Genomic DNA, 23,322 nt, shown 5'->3' with positions numbered 1-23,322 from the left:
ACAGTATTCTGTAGTTTTATCCCAGATATATTTGCTAAGGCTGCTTGAGTTGGGAGGCTTCCGTGGAATTAATTGCCAGACTTTTATGTACATCGCTGTGAGTACCACCACTCTTAAAATGCTACCTATTTCTGGGTCTAAATTATTTATGCATTTGTTATATATTACATGAGCTGTTAAACCTGGGGCATTTTTGCCGCGTCAGGCCATTCTCTAGAAGCACATTACATACAATGAATCTCTTCCACTACATTAAAGAATGGGCAAATACAACTGCATGTGATACCATTCATTAATATTACATAATTACTACATCTGAAATAGTTCTTTGGGCACTGATGTCTTTAAAAGAGAGAGGGGGAGGGGGGAGGGGGAGAAAGAGACTGAAGGCTGCAAGGCAGTGAATTCTATTAAACGCTTGTTTAACATATGAGGGTATATAAATACATAGTACCTTAATGCAATCATAGAAAAATAGCAAAGATGGCTTTATTAAATGATGCTATTGGCACATATAATGTGCCCTATGCAGAATTTAAATGGTTTACTGAGCTTATAGAACCAGTCTTTGCTGTTGCAGTGGATGATCAGAGACATGACATAGTGCAGGAATCCAGATCTGCAATTCCAGTTTGCCTCAGACAAAAGGCTGTGAGTGTTTAAGAGAGATCACTTACAGCGTTGCTGTGGTCTAAGGCAGCAATCCTATACACCCACTCATAAACACCCACAGACACTTAGCTAGGAGGTAGATCCCCATGAACAAAATGGGATGCCCCCCACCGACCAGCAAGTAAAACATGCATAGGACTACACTGGAAAATATGCAATTTGGAACAAAAGATTTTCCTTAAATTTGGTCTATTCTGTTATTAGCTACTGCTTGGTTGCCTGGAGATAACTCAATCAGAGATAGCTGAGGGAGGAGAAAGTGAATGATGCCGAGTCTTTTCTTCTGTCAAGTGTCCTTTCTACCATTGTACACAAAGACCCCTTGTCATACGTGGCATATTAGAGATGTCACTCAGAAATATGAATGATGAACATAGGGGCCTCCCAGCCCAAGCTGCACTTGACCACCCCAAAAATGGCTACAGAGTTCCAGCCACCAGATCACGACTACTTCAAACATTGGAAACTTCAAATATAGAAAACTGATTTGGTCTACAAAAGAAATGGATGCTTAGCTTATACAAACAGATGCCCCCACACTAATATGGCACTCCCTTTATTTCTAGGCTAAGAAAATTGGATCCTTTCATATTTGTAGAATAGGAGGCTGTGTTTTAAAACAAATAAAATGATAAAATCAACAAAACAAAACAAGTTAAGTAAGCATATGTGGCCACTATCAGCAATTGAGAAGTCATGCGGTTGTTTTATCTGCACTATGCTGACTGACAAGGCCAAGGGCTCGGCTTTCCTCAAGCCAGATGATACTCTGACAGTTGTAATCCACAAAGGTAACTCAAGTCGCCTTCCCTCTGGCTTGAAAGGAAAGGCGCCTTTTGAGAGACCATCTTCATTCAAAGAGTCTCCATCCTGAAGGGAGATGATATTAGAGGTTTACGGTGGAAGTGGTATGGCTGTTAATAGAACACTAGCAGACAGAGGTCTGGGAAAGGCCTAGGTAGCAAATATGCAGCATAAATTAGGATCCTTACAAAACCTGCTGTTGTGCAACGTTCCAAAGGGACCTGAAAAAGGATTTTACTCTAAGTCAGAAAACCTGCCTGATAGCATGATAGCATGTTAGGCCCAGTTGCGAGGCAACTTCATTGGGCATTTTTGCACTGCAAACAGGTAAGTGTGTATGCAGTCCTGAAGTGTCTTCCTATGAAGATATCCTGGTATGTGGGAGGTTACCAAAGCATGTACACACAGTGAACTACGTGCATTTGTAAACGGCAAGGGATGGTTATAGCATTTCCTGCGTAGAAGTGAATAGTTATGTATTATATGAACCTGAGAGTTCTAAGGCAGAGGCGGCAGGAAAGAGGAACTTGGGTGGCTGAAACCAGTCCCAAACTTGACCCAGGATCATATACTATGTCAGAAAATTGGTCCATCTAACCTAGTTTCACTATGTTAACTAGCCATGGCTCTTCATGGTCTTAGATGGAGGTATTTCATATTTCCTGCTACCTGGTCAGGTTTTGCAACAATCTCAACAGTAGAGATTCCTGCAGAAATTGATACATGGCCCCTTATTGGCATTCTTCCCAATCCTGAAGTGGAGAACAAGGTGGAAAACTCTAAAGATCTATCTCAACTCCAAAGTTCTCTTTAGCCCTTTCTCTCTGTTATTGCCTTGTGTCCACCCACAACTTCATTGGACAGGTGTGGATACACTCAATAACACCTACGTCTGTTTTCAAACAGACACACTGTAGATCAATGCAGAATCAATCGGCAATGAGCTTTTATTTTCGGAATGAAACCACTTGGTCAAGAAGTGATTTTCAGGGGAGAAAGATGCAGCTGTGTTCACCCAATGTTCACTAGATGTAACAGTGAACATGGAGCATGTGCACAATTTCCTACAAGAAACTGATAGCTATGTACGAAATTTGTCATGTATAAAAACAGCACTCAAAGTTTTGCTTGGAGGTTTACATCAGAGGGGAGAAAATACAAATCCAGAAAAGATGTTAACACTGTTAAATGAATATTGAATTACTGAATATTCATAGCGGACACTGCATTTCCCCAGGTACATAATCCATCCTTTTCACTGCCGTGCTTTGAAAAACATGGAATATCTGGTTTGAATAAACATTCAAGAATTGGCTCTAGCATTCCTGGCAAGAAAATGGGGTGTGTGTAGGGGGGGGGGATGCATGAACATCTACACGCACACTTTACAGTATTTGTGTGATTTTTTTCCACAGACTTTTTACATAATATTTGTGGAATAGTTTGAGGGATTTTGTTATATGTGTACAGGTGTTGATGGGAACAGAGGATAAAAGAAGGGAAGCTGAAGTGGGCTGGAGCAGATAGGAATGACGAGAAGTGGAACAGGGTAGCACGTCATGGGGGATAAAGAAGCATCTGGCACAGTGTCAAGGTACAAAGGTTTGCTCCAGCTTTGCAAAGTCACTTTGCATAATAGAACTCTGGTTTACTAATCTTCCTGGCATATTGCAATATGCATCTACACTTGCAAGCTATTTGGGATGGGCTGAGAAAAGGCTTTAAGGATTATTGGTTGTGGTTTTTCTTTTCTTTTGCAGTTGTCATGCAAACAGCTTCTCCTTCTCGTCTTCCTCTCAGTAGTATTCAAGGGCTACTGATTTCTGCACTAAACACATGAACACATCAACAACCAAATCTCAAAGCAGAAAATCCAAATGCCCGTGTTTTGTGTTCCTAAATTTAGTCCAGTTACGGTATCTGGGGATTTGCACAGTACTGCTGCTATATTCTTCCCCAAACGATGAGTGGTTCCAGGGGCAATGCTACAAGGTTTAGCTTCCATTGGAAGAGAGAGCACTGGAAACTTATGGCACAATTGTAATATCTGCCTTGTTTATACAGTAGATGTACAAGCACAGTATAAGTGGAAGTGAGCAGGCATTCCAACAGCAGGCAGCAAATGCAGTACCCCATGCATCAGATTTCCAGAGAGCAGTTGTATCTTTTTCTCTAAAAGTTTACCACAGTTTAATCAATTTTAGCAAAAGGTTTCGTGATCTCTCTTCACCAAATCTGCAGTTCAATCCTACAAGTGCCTAGAAGTAAGGTCCACTGGGTTCAGCCTCAGACACTTTAGCCATAGTGATAGATCAGTCAAAGTAATCAAAATGACAAAAATGCATAAGATTGCAGGGGTGTTTTTTTAAAAAGCAGTGGCTAAAATGGTGTAATGGAAGTTATGAAAAGAGCAAAGGAGTTGTGAACTTTCCATTTGGATTGGCATGTGAAGGAGGATGGAGAATTGTAGGAGATACAGGTGGCCTAGGTGAGACTAAACACACACTGAGATTCACACCCATCCAATATTGCACTTCCCTGCTGTCACTTGTGACTTATCTTCTGAAAATATGGTGAAAAAGAGATGTAGAAGCCAAATCAAAATATGATTTACTACTTATGTGGTGGCATTTAGTAAGGGCACTTCCAGTTTCTCAATTATTTTCGGGTGGGATTCAATCACATACCAGCAAATTCAGGTTGCACTAATATAGTAGTGTGCAGTAAATCCTCTTCCTCAAAAGACTGGACTTTTTGCAATAAGGAAAGTGATGGGAAAATGCACTGGATGTGGGATTACATCTGCTTTGACATCACTGCGAGCAAATCAGAATGAATGCTCATCAAATAGCCAATGTCACCTAACCTTTCCACAAACAAATCAAGCTGAATGCTCAACAAATGGGTCATCTGGAAGCACCCTAACTGTACCAAGTCAAGTAAGAACCTTTGAACATTGAACAATAATAAATTGCATATTGTTGGTGAAGCAGGGGGGTGCAGGAGCAGGTCAAGGATTTTAGGGTAAGCAAGTGGTACTGCTAGTGCAAAATGGCTGCTTGTAAAACATGTTATAGGTGTGGGATGCTATGAGTGATCGGTATGATGCCTTATATTTACTTTTATCTGATGCTTTTAAAGAACCTTTAGAGTTGCTTTTGCTGGACAACAGCGGGTCCTGCCACTGATGGCAACAATGTACAACCTAAGCCAGCAAATGTTTTCTTGAAAATAAATCTTGATGATGAGGTCAATGGGATTTACTCTCAAGTAATAGGATAGGATAGGATAGCATAGGATAGCAGTGCAAGCATGCTTGTTGTAGGCAAAGCAAGAGTGTGCTGCAGTCTGGTTTTACCATTTTTAGAAACGAGAACATATGAGAATTACTTTCTTACACAAAACTCCTACACATTATACTGCTTGGAACTCGGCTTTCTGCTGCAACAAGAGGATGTATATTTGTATATTTGTTAATTTTTGTGTGCAAGTCTTGCTCCTTTATGTAAGAACTGTTATTTCAATAAATCTGAATGTATTGCCACTTTTTGAATATGGGAATTATTTCTGGGCGAAAAATACCAGGTAATAAAATGCAGCGGCTGAATTTTTATCCAGTAAATGTGATGTCTTCCAACAGCTGGATGAATAAATTTGGTACCAGAATATTTGGTTTTTGAATCTCCAAAAATGGAAGACTTTTTCAGAACTGCTTGAAGATCATGTGTTTAATTTTATCTTTTGCATATACACAATGTTTAAATTTGCAATTTATATGGGGGGGGGGTTAGGGAATACTGCTCTACTGTATTCAATGGAGCTTACATCCAAATAACAGCATAGGAAGCTGTAGGTCAGACTATTTGGCCCAGTATTGGCAAGTATTAGCTTTGTAGGTACGATCCTGGGCAGAACTCTGGACCATCATCTGCTGTTTAGTCCTTTGGAGATAAGAGATTGAACTTGGAACCTACAGCATGCAAAACATAAATTATACCACTTAAACTCCCCGCTGCCCTTAGAACTGCAACCTTAAATGCTCCACTTTCTTTATGCAGTGCAAAGGGGAGATCCCTGCTCTCGTTTTTATTTTTGGCATTATAATCAGGGTGACAGCATGGGCATAGCCAGGATTTATGGGAGGATCAATTTGGGGGGGGCAGAACTGAGCTATCTGTGATGTGTTTGGTCAGTTAGTTAAGCATTTTTATTTATTTATGGGGGGCACTGCCCACCTTGCCCACCCTTCACTACATCCATGGGTGGCAGCTTCCTTGTGGCCTACTAAACGCTCATCATTGAAGACTCTTCTAATTTTTCTTAAGGCTAGGATTACTGTCCATGCAGTCAGTGGTAGCGTGTGAAGTCACATTTCTTTGCACTCAACCTCCCTTGAGTGACGACGACATGCTTCGTCCTTGGGTCAGGGGGATCCATCCATTATGCACCTCACTCAGCAAAAGCACTGGCGAGCGATGCCTTGGTCAAATGTGGTTTTGCCCTCGTCACATTCCCCCAATGGCTTCCCTTGGTGAGCCACCCCCCCCCCGCACCTTAGATGTCTGCACTAGGGGGTCCCTACTCTCTTCTTCCGAGCAGATGGTGCTTTGGGAAGCTGCCTTGGCTGAGATCGGTCCCTCACCCCCTGCCCCGAGGGCTGCCAGGAGCCGCCTCCTCTGTCTGGGCTCGCAGGTGTGTCTCCCGGCTACCCTCGGAGGGGCTTGCCACGGAGCCCATGCTCCCCCGTCACCTCCTCGGTCCCACTGGTCTCTTCAGCAAGAGCCAGTAGGTAAGGCACGAATTACCCTTTCAAGGATCTCTTCCCTCCCCCTCCCCCCTCCTCTCCTCTTTCGTGCTGCCGGTCCTGCTTCCACCTTTCTTACGGGTCAGAAGGATTGTTTCTCCCGCTAGCTCTTCTAACGACAAGGTTGCATTGTCCTCCGGCTCCTCCGAGGGGTTTGGAGAAGAGGCAAGGCTTGTGCCCCCAAACAGACGGTCCTCGCCTCCTCTTCCTGCCACCTTCAGGCTGCCTCTCCCCCCTCCCCATCTTGCAACCCCAGCCTAGTGGTGGGCGCTCTCTTCCTGCTCCCTTTTGCAGATCCCAGCCCCGCCGCCTTCCTGCTTGCATCCGGGGTTGCCGGCGCTGCAGATGCGCTCAGGGGCAGAAGCAGCCTCGGTTTTCTGCCAGATCCGGCGAGGAGGGCGCAGCCCGGCCCTGCGGTTGGCAAGAGCCACGTATAAGTTTGAAAGTCATGCCGCCCGTCGCCATGGCTAATCTTTGATCACCCTAACGCACCGACAAAGGCGTGCTGGCATTTAAAGAAACCCTGGCCCTCGCAAGTTTCAAGGCGTCTGTTCAGCGACGGCACAGAGAGGCGTTAACCCTGGATAGGATTCATAAGTAAATTGTTAAGCTGCCAACGGCGATTTCCGTCTTTGGTACGTACTGTATGTGTAAACATGTGCCTTTTCGTGTTGCGGAAATAGAGACATGCGGGGGGCATGAGAGGTCGGTCCATAAGGAAATGTTTCGTTAGCTGAAAAATACGGTTATCACCAAGTGGGACCAAACACACCCACACAGCAAAGGAGGCGCCCTTTGGTTTTCTGTTGATGCAACATCCATAAGGACGTAGCAGGGTCTGGCCTGTTCTGTGGGTTCAAGGAGCGCTCGCTGGTGCTTAGCCTTTCTGTCTCATTTGGTTTGCACCTTCTTGCAGTAAAAATTGGCACCTGGAAGAGATCGACAGTCTCTCCCCCCAACGAGTCTTTTCTTCTTCACCCTTTCTGCACTCTCCCCAAAGTCCCCGCAGGAGAGGAAACTTAATGTTTCCAGCAAAATGGTTTTTATCGAGGTATTCTCAAGATCCTTGCAGTTTAAACTTCCTCATTGCCTCGAGCAGAGGCCGAAGGAGGGGAAACATGAACTGTCATGGAAGGCGAAACGTACCGGTACAACATGCTCCTGTGGGGTGACCTGAAATGAAAACTGTTCTTTAAAAAAAGCATTAAAAAGCATTTTCTACCAGTCTCACGACGTAAACTACTTTTAATTGGGTCAACCTCTCTCTTAACTTCGATGCAGAGTTTTTCTTCGAATACGTGGTCGCTTATATATTTAATTAAGCGAGCCATTCGAATAAAAACTCTGCATCTATATGTGCTGGAAATTAAACCTGCATCTCTCTCTCTCTCATTCTCTCTCTCTCTCTCTCTTACACAGACACATACTTAATACATATATAAAGATATATACAGTAAATGCATATATGTGTGATGCAGCTTAAATTTCCAGCACGTAAAGCAAGCCAATCTTCAGTGAGCCCTTTAACCAATGATAAAACCTTAATATCTGCCATATTCAAAAATGGCTGTTTAAGCGAGGCCAACTATAATTTCACCTGTCACGGGAGTTTCCCCGACCTAAACCATCATGTCCGCCTTGGTTCGCTCTGAGGAAAAGAAAACTGCCCAAAGCAAAGATGGCCGCCGCGCCGAACAATTTCTGCCCTCATTCAAAAGGGCTGCCGACTCCCGCAGTCCCTCTTCTGGTTTAGGGAGAGGCGGCCTAGCGGCTACTGAGGACAGGGAGGGGCGTGGCCGCTGCCAGAGAAGGGAGAGAGAGGGAGAGACCGGGGGGGGGGGAAGAGGCGTGGCTTCTCTGAACCGGAAGTGCCGCGCTGCCTGTCTCCAGCTGGTTGTCATTTCGATCGGAGGCTCGGTCCTGTGGAGACGACGACGACGACGGTGGCGGCGGCGGCTGAGGCGGCCGGGCCGGAGTGGCGAACCGGCGGATCGACAGAGTAGCCCAGCGCCTCGTGACTAAACAGGACCCCCCCCTGGTCCTCCCGCCCGAGAAACAGTTGTGTTACATGAGGGGAAAAGAACGACGCCGGGAGGAGCCGAGGCGGAGGAGAAGCAGCCTCAGCAGCAGCCGCAGCCCCGGAGCATCAGCAACGGGAGGAAAGGCAGGACCCCTGGGAGCCGCCACCGCCGCCTCCCTCGCCGCCGCCTCCTCCTCCAACCTCCGGAGCCAGGCTTGATATCGCCCCTCCCTGCTCTTTCGCCACCCAGCGATCCTCGTGACCCTCCCTCCCTTGAGAAACCGGCTCCCATGGGGGAGAGAGGAGCCCGGCCCCCCGCCAGCGCCATCCCCTCCCCGCCGGAGACTGCTCCCCTCCTGAGGTAAAAGTCCTTCTGCGGGGGTGGGGGTGAAATCCCTGCTCTGTTTCATTCTCTCTCTCCACCCCCCCCTTTCTGAGGGAGCAAGGGCGGCATCAGCCCTATATTTTCCTCCTCACCTTCCCCCACCTACGAAAGAGGTTCGTCTCTCTTCTCTCCAACCCCACCCCCGCCGCTTTCTAAATATTCTCAGTCCAAGGATCTGAGCCCGATCTCTCCCCCTCCCCCCCCCCCCGCTGTCGCACAATAAATTATTCTGCTGATGGCTTTAAAATGTCTAAACTCTGCTCCCCAGATATACTTATTTCAACCCCCCGCCCCCCTCCAAACACTTGACTGCTGATTTTTCTGAGGTGAAAATTTTCCTCTGCAGGCAGCCAGGATTCATCTGAAGGACACACAAATATCGGATCATAATAGGAAGCGAGCTCGGAAAAGCAGCAACCAGGAACCCACCCAACCAGTGGCAGCAACAACAAGAATCCACCCTCCTCCTGCACAACTCAGTCCGTACACATACACACAACACGCAGTGAATGCAGATATCTAGAGATTAAAACAGGAACAAATCCTCACACCCTCCCCTGCTTTATATGGAAAGGACTTGTCAGAAGGGCATCTGCATAGGCAAAGGCAGTAGCAGCACAGGTTGGGGGGGTGGGGAAAGCTCTCCTGTACAACTTGCTCCACCATTGAAATCCTGAGGTAAAAAAATTCAGATTTTTAGCAGCAAAGACTGTTAGAATAGAACACAGATATATATTAGATTATATAGAATTTATTAAATTATTCCAGATTTAAATATATTTTTGGAGCTGTGAAGGAGTGAGGAGCACCAGATGTCATGGTATTGTTTCCATTAACGTGTACATGGGCAGGTTGAAGTGGTTGTTAAGGCAAAAAAGTTTTTTTAAAAATCTTTTTTTAAAGAATTCCCAGGAGCTTTCTTTCATCCCCACATCATTCTTGTGCATTTCCTTTTAGGAAAAAAGGAAACCTCTTGTTTTGTTAACCAAAGATTTACTTTCTATTCCTTCTGGATATTTGAAGGAAGTGAACACTAGTCTATTCATGTCAATATTTTAATTGATCTCATTAATAAGATTCCAGGAATAATATCCAAATCAGATATCTCAAGTGGGTAGGTGGGAAAGAAGGGAGAGGTGAAAGATCTGTAGTAATTTTCAATTATCTTGCTTTAGTAGAAGAACAAAAACATTTTAAAGTTTTGTTTTGTTTTTTCTTTCCAGACGGAATTAAAATCCTAAATAAAATAAATGGGGGATTACGGGTTTGGCGTGTTAGTGCAAAACAACACCGGGAATAAGTCAGCTTTTCCAGTCAGATTTCATCCACATCTGCAGCCTCCGCACCACCATCAAAATGCAACCCCCAGCCCCGCTGCTTTTATAAATAACACAGCTGCCAATGGCAGTAGTGCTGGGTCAGCTTGGCTCTTTCCTGCTCCAGCTGCCCATAACATTCAGGATGAGATTCTGGGGTCTGAAAAATCTAAAACTCAGCAACAGGAAAAGCAAGACTCCCTAGAAAAACAGCAGCTTTCCCCTAGTCAAAGTCAGGAAGCAGGCATGCTGCCTGAATCAGAAAAATCTAAATCTGAAGAAAACCAGGGAGATAATTCTTCCGAGAACGGCAATGGGAAGGAGAAAATAAGAATAGAATCGCCAGTGTTAACAGGATTTGATTATCAAGAGGCTACAGGGCTGGGTACTTCAAGCCAGCCCTTGACATCTACAGCATCTTCTCTGACTGGTTTCAGTAACTGGTCAGCAGCTATAGCTCCTTCTTCTTCAACAATAATCAATGAAGATGCGAGTTTCTTCCATCAGGGAGGGGTTCCTCCTGCTTCAGCTAATAATGGTGCTCTGCTGTTTCAGAATTTTCCACATCATGTCAGTCCTGGCTTTGGGGGTAGTTTTTCCCCTCAAATTGGACCCCTCTCTCAACACCACCCTCATCACCCCCATTTTCAGCATCATCACAATCAGCATCAACAACAGAGAAGGTCTCCTGCAAGCCCTCATCCACCTCCATTTACGCATAGAAATGCTGCTTTTAATCAACTGCCTCATCTTGCTAATAATCTTAACAAACCACCTTCTCCATGGAGCAGCTACCAAAGCCCATCACCTACACCGTCTTCTTCATGGAGTCCTGGTGGCGGTGGTGGATATGGTGGGTGGGGAGGGTCCCAAGGGCGAGACCACCGCAGGGGACTGAATGGAGGAATCACACCCCTGAACTCCATCTCACCCCTGAAGAAGAATTTCCCAAGTAATCATATCCAGTTGCAGAAGTATGCACGGCCCAGCTCCGCTTTTGCTCCAAAATCTTGGATGGAGGACAGTTTGAACAGAGCTGACAATATCTTTCCTTTTCAGGTGAGATTATTCTACTAATACTAAATAGAATATTCAGAAATGTGCTAAATGGTTGCAGAAATAGCAGGACTCTGTTGTTTTTGCATGGTTTCTATTATTAGAACTGAGGACTTAATTTTAAAAATACACCTCTTGTATATAGTTTATCCTTTGACATTTCAGGCTTCATGATTGCTCATCTCTGAATCATGAATGTTCTGTATAGTGTTTGTCAGAGAAGTAACTATAGCCTAAGAGTGCATCTGTTATATAGGTAGTTTGCTGTCAAGTTAATGCACCTGATCAATAAAACAGTTGCAAGAGTGATTATTGATATAATTCTTTTGTGGGGTGGAGAAGTCCTAAAAAAACCGGAGCAGCTGAAATGGAATCCTTTTTTCTTTTCTTTTTTACCGTATGGCAATAGCATTATGTTTTTAGTACCGGTACACAAGTACTGGATCCTAAAACTGGACTATCAGAAAATATACCTATGGCTTTGTGAAATTTATCCGTTCAATAGGAATGCATCTGTTAAAAAATAGTCCACTGGATTTATAGTTTTCTTACAAAATGTTGAGCTGATCTCCTCCAGCAAGGGCAATAGATTTTGGTAGATTACGAGTCATTACTAAAAATAGATATAGACTCGCTTCAGACATTGGCCTACTATGCTGTTCAAATGAGGCCATATGTTATCAGGAAAGAGGCTGTGTGCTTAAAATGTATTTGGAATTTGTCTCCAGTTTCTGAAGGTTAATTACTATTAAAAACAGCCAGCCACGTAATCAGTGAAAATCTGGACAATGGCAATTTTATTTTTTATTTTGGAATTTGTGATTAAGCTTGATGGGTTTAATTTTTTTATAAAGAGGATTTTGAAACCAAGGGATTCATGGGTGGTGTGTAAAAAAGCAAAGATTGCAATTTTTTTCTTGCATTTCTAGGCATGGTATAAGCCAAAACATGGTGTGACCTAGTTTTGTTGTAATTTGGGATAGGAAAACCAGTAGATCAGAAGAAACCTATACTTGACTTAAATACAGTCTTAAAGATCTAAATATATTTTATAATCTAGTTATACTGCACAGATAAGTGGAAGTTCTTGTATTATCTTGCATGCAGTTCTCTGGTAAAAGCACTATCATTAATGAGGCTTTTTAGTTCATGCTGTACAGCTAGAAGTCTTGAAATAATTTTTCAGACTGGAAGTGTATAAAGGGCTCATGGAGAAGACCGAATTTAACCTTGGAAACCATTAGTACTAGCACTCTCACTGCAGCAAGCTCCGACCTCCTGTTTAATTCATTCTGTACCATGACAACGTAGCTACACAGTGACAGAATAAGACCATGTCCTAACTCCTGTAGTTAAGGCCTCAAATCTATGAATGTCAGAGATGGAAATTTTCTGTTGGTGTACTGGCACACCATTTTTGGGTTGCTACTCTTGGGGCTATGGTCTGTATCTTGACACATGCTTTTCTTATATTGTGGTCAAAAATAATTTGTGGCAGTAGGTTGTTTTCTGTTTACTTAAGCAGTAAACAGAAGGCCATGGCAAGACCAAGTCTGAATTCTTTTCTTGTGCCTAGTGAAAGAAAGGTATTTTAATGAAATGGTTTCCAGTTTGTCACTGCTTGAGTTCTGTGATGAGCAAGACAAGAACAGGACTTCAAAAGAACATAGCACTCAAGCAAATCCTCTTATAAATTTTGAAATGATCTTGGACATTTACCTTTTCTAGTATAATATCCATAATGCTTTTTTTCTTTGCACAAATAACTAAAAAATAAATGAGTTGGCCCTCATTGTTCAAGTAAGCATGCAAGGTATATGCAACTCAAAACAAAATGTGCAATATAAAGTGTGTTTGCAAAGCTTTACATAAATGAAAGGCCCTAAATACATCAAATCAGGCCTGTCTCTGCCTGGACCTATAATTGCTAGAATCTTCTTGGGCCCATGTTTAGTATCACTACACACAAACTATCTTGGTAGCTATAACAAAATGGCTTAAGTAGATGGCAGTGTTACTTGATCGTGACTAACCCATTCACTGGGTGACCTCTTGCTATTTTAACATATCCATACACAAGTAGCTTCCTAATATAAGTTGGCTCTTCTATAAAGCGGGGTTTTGCAATGTTTATATAAATATAATAAGTGCAGAATCTCTTTTTAGTCTCATCTGAATGCCTTTTGAAATACAAAATCCATATCCTTGAGGGATTTTCTCTTATAGCAAAAGATCCTCTGTTAGAAGTACAGAGCTGGCTTTCTTTCTGAAAGATGTTGGCTTTAATGTTCATGCAGATATTTTACAGGAACGTAGTTTAATTATATATATTCACCTATGCTGTAATTCATCATGACATTATGTATAAATCTAGGGTATTGTAAACAGGAAGATGGTGTTGGACTCGGGTCTCTTAATTATAAGCACATAGGCCTAAATTCTTCTGTCACAAATTAGGAATAAGGATTCGATGCTTTAAGGGCACTTGAGAACAAATCAAATTCTACCCACCTTGAACAGCATAGCAGTACACAAGGACCAAGTGCTTGACTGTTGATATTAATGTGATGCCAAAATGTATGTCTGGTGACATAATCCAGTCCTGCCCCTAGTAACAGCTGTCGGCACTGCTGCATCACTGTTTTCCTGGATGGGATGCTGCATTGCTGTACGAGAGTTCCCGTACTGTGCTGCTGGGGAGGAGATCGGAACACAACCAGTTCCACAATGCAGCATTTTTGAACTTTGGAGGGATTCCTGGAAGTGTGAAAGCTCATACAATGTCTGCAACTAATTATGATTCTTGGGGATATCCCTGGTTGGATATAGAGGATATCCCTAGTGCCATCTTATTAGGGAAGGACGCCATTATGTCTGCAGCAGTGTAAAGCAACGTTTGGTCTGCTTCAACAGAAGCGGACCTATAGACTTGGTTTGCAAATAAATGTGCCCAGACACTTTAAAGAGGCTATGCAGGTTATTTCTCAGCCATAGCCAGTACCAATTCTCTCCTCATGAACAGATACGCAGGCGGGTAGCCGGGGGGGGGGGGGCGGGCGGGTGGGGGTAGCAGCTGGACGTGGCTTTCCTTCCTGTATCTGCCCACATGGTGGTGGTTAAAGGTCTGTAAAATAGTGTGAATTGTCCTTCTGTGGTTTCTCAACCAAAAAATATACCATAGAGCAATATGAGCTGTGCTTGTGGCTCACTGTTATCTTAGTTCTGGTCTCTAAAGACACAAAGGGAGAAGAAAGCTGCACACAGAGCCAGTGTAACCTGCAGTGCAGTTTGAATCCAGAAATGCAGCACAGAGCAATAGGGCTGTGCATGTGGCTCACTCTCCCTTTTGCCAGCAGCCTTTTAAACTATAAAGGGTATGCATGCATTTGACATGCCAGTGCATAGTATTTCTGGCCTGGTAGAATGGGAGATTACTTACGTTGTTCGGCCTGCTTCAAAATGCTGGAGCTTGGTCTTGCAAAAGCATAGTGGTGGATAATAGACTAAAAGGTAAGTGATCGCTCCATATTTATTTGCAAGCATGCTGTAAAAGCAAAAACATCATTATGGTTGTAGAAATAATGCCCTGGCTAGAATACTGTTGACTAGATTCTGTAATATGACCTGCTTGTAATTCTCAAAATTCAATGCAGCTGTCAATGTAATGTGCTTTTACTGAGAAAATGTATGCAAAGCACTTTGAACATTTGAAAATGCTAGATAAACCATGTGAGAAAGCGGGATATTATTAATAATATAATACTTCATGCCATCTCTTTGCAATATTTCCTTTTTTAAGAAAGACACATAAGATCATACCATTTAGCAGAAAATGGAGGCTTAGTGATTCAACTAAAGATTCATTTAATTTTCACATTGATTTAAAAACTTTTAAAAATCCTGTGAGTGTAGTGTTAGCTTATTATTCATTGAATAATAATAAGTTATTCTTAAATAGAACTTTATCTTGCATAATAAGGCAACTATTTGGACATCTGAGGAAAAAGTTGGCAATGATGTGATATTTTTGTGGATGTTCCACTGAACTAAGTGGAGCTTATTTCTGAGTATAAGATTGCACTCCTGGTGTCTTATTGTCTTTTAAAGATCTCATTGTCTTATTTTCCATTGTGTCACTATTTGAAGTCAGCAGTATAATAGACTTGGTCATAGCAACTGCTTTTTGCTGATGCTCTGCCCTCATGTTTACGAAGATTTTCTCCTGTGTACTTCATAAAAGTGGGACACCTTGCCAGTTTAGCAATAAAGAAGGTTAAGGTTTAGATAGGAAGATATATTATTGATGATAGAAAGAAGACTTCAATTCTATATATTTAGCTTACATTAGAGCAGACTATTGAAATATCTTGAATCTATCGACTGAAAATACATCTGTTAAACATATTCACAGACTTCTTGCTGTTAAGACATTTCAAACAAAAGTTCAGATTCTGATCTTTTCCCTGGGCAACTCGACTGAAATCTGCAGGGCTGCTTTCACACAGGTGGTTTCTCAACAGCTAGCAAAGTGTTGATGGTTTTCTCCTGCTGTGGCTATTCATGATAAAATCTCATAATTTGAATCAAGAGTTGTGAAAACAGATTTAGAATTTTTATCTCATTTGGTCTTAATTTCCCTATCCTTGAATCACTTCATGGCATCAGGGTTTTCAAGTGGCCTTTATAAGGAAGTTTTGGAATGATTCTCATATTCATGTACTGTAAATAAACCAGTTACTCTGATGGACAGCAAGGAGCTAGCTGCTAGGAGGACAACAGGGGACAGCGTTTGTTTTATACACTTCCCAAACAGGCCCAAATTGGATTCAGTGCATTATTATTATTATTATTATTATTTTAAAAACTGGCTATACATGTGCAAGTTTTACCTAGAATCAGACTGGGAGAACATGAACAAGTCACTCCAACCCATAAAACTCAAAAGTTGTTCAGCAAGAGTCAGGTGGTTTTTGCTTAAGCAATAAAGGCTTTTGCAATATTTTCCCTACTTCTTCTTTAATATAGCCAAAATTTCAGTGCATTTAAGAACCTCTTTTTAAAATCATGTCATTGAAAGAGCTGTAGAAGGAAGGTAATGGTAGAGACAAGGTACCAACCATGATGAGAGGGGCTGAAGCAGTATTGCTGGTCTGTATAAAAAGAAATATTTATATTCCTTTTGCTCCTCTCCTTGTCCTGCATTTTTCAGAGTGGTAGACATGAGCGAGGAAGAACTACTTATCTAGGATACCTCTTAGGTGATAAGGATTATTTAAATAATAGTTTTCAGACAGGTTTCAGAAACCCAAGACTTGTTTTTAAATTCAGGTGTGTTTATATGTACAAGAGCAGAGCATAAAATATGATGAGTTAACATATGCTTATTCTTTAAACAATGCTTCAATTAAATTGCTTACATCATCAGCAAACATTGTTACTGAAGCCTTAATCTTCAAAGAACTCTCACTTGAAAAGACACACCACAGCCTTTGCTACAAGCAAGTTTGTCACACCCAGACAGGCTTTTGATTCTACAGTGTTTGGCATTCATGTTGGCAATTTATGGATTAGATTGCTTCACCCTGGGAAACACAATATAGAAACATTCAGCAGTAACTATCAGGTGATATGGGTAAACTGTGACACATTGTGACCCTTAGTCTGCGTGTATGCATGTTCTACCCAGTAAGAGTAGAATGAAATCGTACAAGCATAGGGATGCCATATGGTGCAAGGGGTTACACAAAAATGTAGATGTCATAATTTTATGTTCTTCTTGCACCACTGAATTTTTATACAACTGCAGAACCTAGTGCCACTGCTTGAATTACAGGGGTCCAGAATCCTTACCGTATGTGACATCCTAATAGTGACTATTTTTAAAAAAACTTATGGAGACATTATTTGGCTAAAAGTAGAGATATTCAGAGAGCAGAGCCTGTGGATTTCAATAAGGGCTGCCCAAACCTCCCATCAAATGAGCACTGGAAGGGATCTCCCATTTTAAGTATTACTGTGCTTGGGGAACACAGATGGTAGCAAGTTTAGTTTTGAAAGTGCAAGCACTCTGCCTGAATCCAGAACAAGATTTCACTGCCTACTGCAGGAAAAATTGCTGAAGTTCTAAAGTTGTGTTTGCATCAAAGCTTCTTGAAAGCAGAGATGTGCCATAATTATTTGTGACTCCTATTTCTAATACTGTATGTTCAAGAGTATCACAATGCACGCTCTGTATGCAGGAAACCTCAGGAGTATGCAATCTTTAATAGTCCTTTCAGGTTTTTTCTCTTAAAGAGAGCCTTTATGTAGTCTGAAGTATGATTCAGGCTGGTGTGTGTGTATGCGCATGCATGCACACCCACACAATTTTAAAATGGAAGTTATGGATTGGTACCAGTGTGTGGAACAAGAACTCCTGCAAATTTGGCTCAGTTGTGCAATCTCTGCATTAAAATATGTCCCCTTGTCTTTTTGGAGGCTGATAAGCAATGGCACATGTTTCAAAATGATTTCAACCTTGAGGAAAGACACCAACCATTTTATTTCTCTTTCAAATGAAGCTGTTATAGCACAGTGCAGAATATTAACTGACACCCTTTAGTGTATATTAAGCAAATATCTGATGCTTACTACCATCAGTGTTTACTTTTGCAAAAATCTTTTTAAACCTGTGAGGTTTAATTAATTACTTAGAAGTGTCTTGCATCTTGACTAAATGTACAAAATGCATGATGATACTGGTATGTCTCTGAGAAACAGCTGCTATTTCCTTATCAGTCGACAGCCTTCTATTCTTTAGTGGTAGAATACTGTTATTTAGTAATGTAATCTTTATTAGCCAGGCTCTTATTAGCACAATTACTTGCTTGTTCATTGTAGACTTTCCAATTCAGTATCCTTTGAACCATCTGTTAAAGCAAAACTACAGATATATTATAGCAAACTGCAGTAAATAAACCCAAGTACTCATGCTTTATTGTGCTGCTGGTCACCTGTTTACTTATTTATTATGCCCATATAGTCATCAGTCTTGATTAATTCATTTATGTAGGTATTTTGAGGTTAGCACAGTGACTTGATGTGGTGTCCAATGGGATATTGGGGGAGGGCAATGACCATTGTTTTCACCCCCCCATTAGAGTCAATATGTGTTTATTTTAAAGGGAAGCTATGCAACTACTCCTCATATTTGACAAACATTGAATCTGTTTTTGTACTTCCCCATCCACACCAGAATAAAAGCAACCCCAGAATAAATGGTCCTTTGGCTGGAGAAAACTGGCTCAATTTCCAGGGGACCTGGACAAGAGCACACTATTCCTATTATATAGAAAAAGAAGTAAGAGCCATGTTGTATGGTAGCCCTCTTGTACTGTACCACTTCAGAATGAACATGCGAAGCTCTGCATTGGCATATTAAGCCCTATCTACTACTCCAGCTAGCAGCAGCTCTCTTAGGGTTAAAAAAAAATGGTGCCCTACCCCTGAGCACCGCTCCCACAATGATGCCAACATTTGCATCACAGAGATAAATAGATTTTGTTCTTGAGTGTTAAAACGTGAGACAGAAAGTAGAATTGCAACTGACTTACACTCTCCTTTTAACTGCTTGTTGCAGTGGGGGAAACCACTCTGAAGGTTACTCCTGGACACCCAAGTTTTTAAGAGAACAATGCTTAACAAACACAAGGGAAAATATGGTTTTGCCAAAGCACAAATCATTTTCTGAGCTAGGCATGGGACAAGTGGAAGTGTGGACGAGGCTTTAGGCTCCTAGTTGCATGCTTATCAGATGTCTTCAGACATACTCCTTCTTAACTAGCAGAAAGCATGACCACCCACTCTGCATATTGATGGACCCATCCTTTGCAAGTGTGAAGCAACTTTTCTTGAATTGGGTAGCAGGGACGTACTATATTCTATTTCTTCTTGGCCATAAGGCATGTTTTATTTCAGAACTGTGCATATGGCACCTTAATACGGTACATTTTTTCTATAAAGCTATCCTGGCTTAAATTTCAAGATATTGATTAAATATGAAGAATATTCCAGGAAAGATGTAGTATGATCTGTCTATACAGAATGTTAAGAAATTGTTATGGAAGAATACCACTAACTATAGACATGTCAGCCTCCCTTTGACAAGAAAAGAAAATAGGTTGAGGTCTTCCTAGAGGTGGGAGGTGCCAGAATAGTTGAGAATATGATGAGATTATGTGTTTTACATTAAATAAGAAGGAACAGTGTGAAGCCAAAAGTCTGTAAAAATAGACAGTGCCCTATTAGTTCCTGTAAGTCATGTAGTGGCAACCTGCTCATCACCCATCTTCTTACCCAGTCATTATATCCATATGTAAGTTAGGTTTGGTGAAAGGCTGCTGAGTTCATCTCATAGGAATTTCTTGTATCTCCTAAGAATGGTCAGACTCTCATTGGCTTTTAAGTACAGTATATGTCTGCTGAAACAGGTTGTAAGAAATGATCACTTGTCAAAACTATGCTTTCCTGGATCTCCCTGTGTTTTTACACAGTGACTTGAATGTCTTCATAACTTTTCTTGAGACATGAATACAGATACTGTTGCAAGATGTGGCAGGTCTAAAACTGGCATCACACCTACTTGATGCTCACAACTCATTAATTATGACAACTGGATGACTAATTCCAAAGATCTTCAAACCTTTCCTTGATGTTCTGTTCTAATGCTTGATGTTCAAAACTAAATAGTTTTTTTTTTTTACTCAATCACGTGAGTTTTGGCTGGTGCAGAAACTTGCAAGTGCTGTCAGTTTGAATAGTATTATATTAAATGGGAGGATAATGTCTGTCTCAGGCATGAGCTCTGCTGACCCACAGCAGAACCCATGAGTTCTCCACCGTACTTAGCATATATGATAAGAGTAAGTAGCGTTCTAACTAAAATGGAAAAAAGCATTTTTAAAATGTTCTAAAAACTTAATTATGCATTGCCTTGGAATGCGGACCATGCTTTTATAGTCTCTCTTTGTTGTTTTGTGAGATAACTTGTTGCCTTTTATTTTTATTTTTTTACCATGGGTGAACTAAGGTTATCTTTCCTGGTTGAGAAGATGGAACCTGTGTAGGCCCCTCCATTTGAGTGACAGGTATTAGGGACCAAAAGAGCTCTCTTCTATTTTTCACAAGTTTTTGACTTCCTTCTGTTCCTTCTTTCTGACTTTAGAACATGCTGATCACAATCTAGTCAAAGTCCAAAACTGTATACTAAGCCACATTACCTTCTCTAAGACCAATTGCATAACAGTCTTCAACATCAGTGTGCAGATACATAGACCTTTCTCATTTTCATCTGATCCTAGGGAGGCAGTAAGGAAATAAGGGGGTAAGAAATTGAGAAGGATATGCATTTTAAACTCGAAAACCGTGTATACTAGCAAAGCTCAGCATCAACAAGGTCTGTTGTTTCAAGCATTGGCTTAACAATTTACTTTTAATCTTTTCCCTTATGGAGGGGGGGGGGTGGGTTAAAGCAAGTTTTGATGGAGAATTATATTTTAAAAATATATATACCAAATTTCATTTCAACTATTGGATTGCCATGCTTTTATTACTTACCTGGCCTCTTGAAAATGGGTGTAAGAGATGAGCTGGTATTTAAACTTGTAACTTGGCAGGTCTCTACTGACCTTGGAAAATTACAGCTTGACCTCAAGGGTAGGGAGGCAAGAACTGCAAGCAGGGCTCGTATGCATAGTTAAACAAAGCCTCGCTGCTAATCCCATGTCCCGAGTAAGTTCATAATACTTTCCTCTAGGGAAGAAAACATTTTTTTATTTTTTTAGGTAGGTGAGTTTAAATAAACTACCTGGGACTAATGTTATACCCATTAAAACAAGAATGAGAAATTTGAAATATAAACCAGTGGGCACATCTTAGCAGGTATGCCAACTCTTCGGGGTGGGGGCAAGATGTCTTCACCCCTCTGAATATTTGTTGGATATTGTTGAGGAGGCCTGGTGCATGTCGCACGCATGTGACATCATGCATGATGCACATTGCAGCATCAGTGGCTGGCTCCTCTAGAGTGCTCTACCTCCTCCAGATGACACAACATTGAACTTTCTGTTTAGCTGGGTATTTGTTGTTTCAGTCAAGACTGAACTATGAAAGTGCGTGCTAAGTGATGGTTTTGGCTATTGTATGTGAGAAATACGTGGGAAGTGTGTTACAGATGACAACATGGTAATGCCTTCACTGCAAATCATTGTGCCTCAGTTAAATATCTATGTAAATTCCAATGTTGGTCTCACTACACTGAATGGAATTTCAACATATGCAGTGTACTCTTGTTATCTGGAACACTAGGTAATGTGGAATACCAATATTTGAAGTAAGTAGAATTCTAAGACTTGCAGTTTTTATTGAACTGCATCTGACCAGAAACTACTGATAACTATAGCACAGAGCAAATGACATTATGTACTGCACTGCTGCATTTCAAGTAAATAGATGAGCTCTTTGGGCTTTGAATGCTAAGAGGATGGTTTTGAGATTATGGTCATAAAAAGTTGTTTGTAATATTTAAAAATGCTTCATATTTAAAAAGAATTATTTATACCTTTGTATAACATGGGGGGGGGATACAAGCCTGAATATATATTATCAGTAGAGTAAAAATTTAGATCAGTAAGGATGATTCCCACTTGGACTGTTTCACCACTTTGTTTATATCAATGTGAGTGTTTGGAAATGATTAACTAGTTATGTTTTACTCTAATTGCATAAAGAACTAAATATAATTGTTTTTTGAAACTACTTTTACTGAGGCTTGAAGTCTGTGGTTTTAAATCAGCATTTGATGTGTCAAGCTGATGAAATTTGGCAAACAGGGCCTTGCATCAGATAGCGTTGTATTTTTATTATTTTGTTTATTCACATATTGTGATTCTACTTTCCAAACAGGACTGGTGGTAGCTCTTGACTGTCTTAAATTTGCTTCAATATATTTTGGATTTAAACTGCATTTCCATCCTGAATGTGCTTAAGGTAGTTTACAACAACCTAACAAAACACACAGCAAAATATCAATGCAAAATATCAATATAATTACATACAATGAGAGCAAAACTATCCAGTTGAGACTTGAGAACTAAAATGTATTCTAAAATAAGTAAGTGTTCAGTTGACAGCTAACACCATATGATGTAGCCTTGGAGGCCTCCCCAAGAAAGTATTCCAGAGCTGCCATACTACACTGGAAAATCCGCATTTTGGGTACACGTATCTAATTATCCATGGAAAGGTAGCCTACTGGAGATCCCTAAAAGTAGTGGGATTTTATATGAGAGAAAGTGTTGTCTAAAACACACAACATATTTAAGGTCATCATTTAGTGACAGTGAATTCTGAAATGCTTTTCACTAGGTCTTGATTTGCCTTAAATACTGATAAAAAATCTTTTTGAATATTTTTTTAAATGTGAGGTTGTTTTGAACTGCATTATTTGTAGAACTGGTTTTGCCTTACTTATTATGTATTTGATATTATCGTATTGATCAAAATGCTGTTCACTTGTTTTTATTGCTTTGTTATTGTGAGCCACTTTGAGTTCAACTTCATTGCAAAAGTGACATGCAAATATTAAATCAAACTAAATTGCGTTAAAGCAATCTTTATGCTACATATGAAAAATATTTACTCAAACGATGCAGACATTATATATTCTGTCTGTATCTTGTTTCTTGGTAGGAGTACCTCTGAATTAGGTTCAGATAACCTTGACTTCCTTACAGTACTTTTGTTTCAATATTATTGTGCTCCAAGGGACTGATCCACTGTATACCCACTTAACTTTAGTAAACGCTGCAGCTTCCACTGCTTAGAAACTGTTCTCCAAACCATTAATAGTTTGCTTTGCTCTAATCAATATAAGCTGATTCTGAGTATTTTATTACCGTAAATTGCTGCTTTAAAAAAATCTGATTTGAAAAGGTTTTTGGGTAGTTCTTAGTAGCATTCTCTTTAAACTGGTATTTGTGTTTTACTTGCAGGATCGCACAAGAACTTTTGACATGCATTCACTGGAGAACTCACTAATTGACATAATGAGAGCTGAAAGTGATTCACTGAAAGGTAAACTTGGATTACTCTTTTCCTGCAATAAATAATTAGGCTGACATACTTGCACAAAGTATGAAGTTCAAGTATTTATAGAATAGCTAAAGCAGTTACCGGTACTTCCCCCTCCTATTTGTTCGTTTGTCCAGACTCTGGACCTCCTTTTTCT

General features: G+C 41.0%; 1 protein-coding gene across 2 annotated transcripts in view; it reads left to right on the top strand.

Annotated features, from left to right (window-relative positions):
- The first annotated feature begins 6,692 nt into the window (after window positions 1–6,692).
- The window catches only part of CPEB4 (cytoplasmic polyadenylation element binding protein 4), a 60,647-nt gene continuing 44,017 nt past the window's right edge, over window positions 6,693–23,322 (top strand). The window contains exons 1-3 of one of the 2 annotated variants that reach the window (XM_060271701.1): window positions 6,693–6,915; window positions 9,032–11,060; window positions 23,087–23,168. In XM_060271701.1, the coding sequence (XP_060127684.1) occupies window positions 9,936–11,060; window positions 23,087–23,168 (1,207 nt within the window). In that variant the 5' untranslated portion in view covers window positions 6,693–6,915; window positions 9,032–9,935. Of the gene's footprint in view, window positions 6,916–8,208; window positions 8,662–9,031; window positions 11,061–23,086; window positions 23,169–23,322 lie in introns of those variants that run through there. The other variant, XM_035105310.2, reaches the window with a different exon arrangement.

Source organism: Zootoca vivipara, chromosome 2 (assembly GCF_963506605.1).
Source record: "Zootoca vivipara chromosome 2, rZooViv1.1, whole genome shotgun sequence".
Taxonomy (NCBI): Eukaryota; Metazoa; Chordata; class Lepidosauria; order Squamata; family Lacertidae; genus Zootoca; species Zootoca vivipara.
This window is presented reverse-complemented; position numbering and strand designations above follow the sequence as displayed.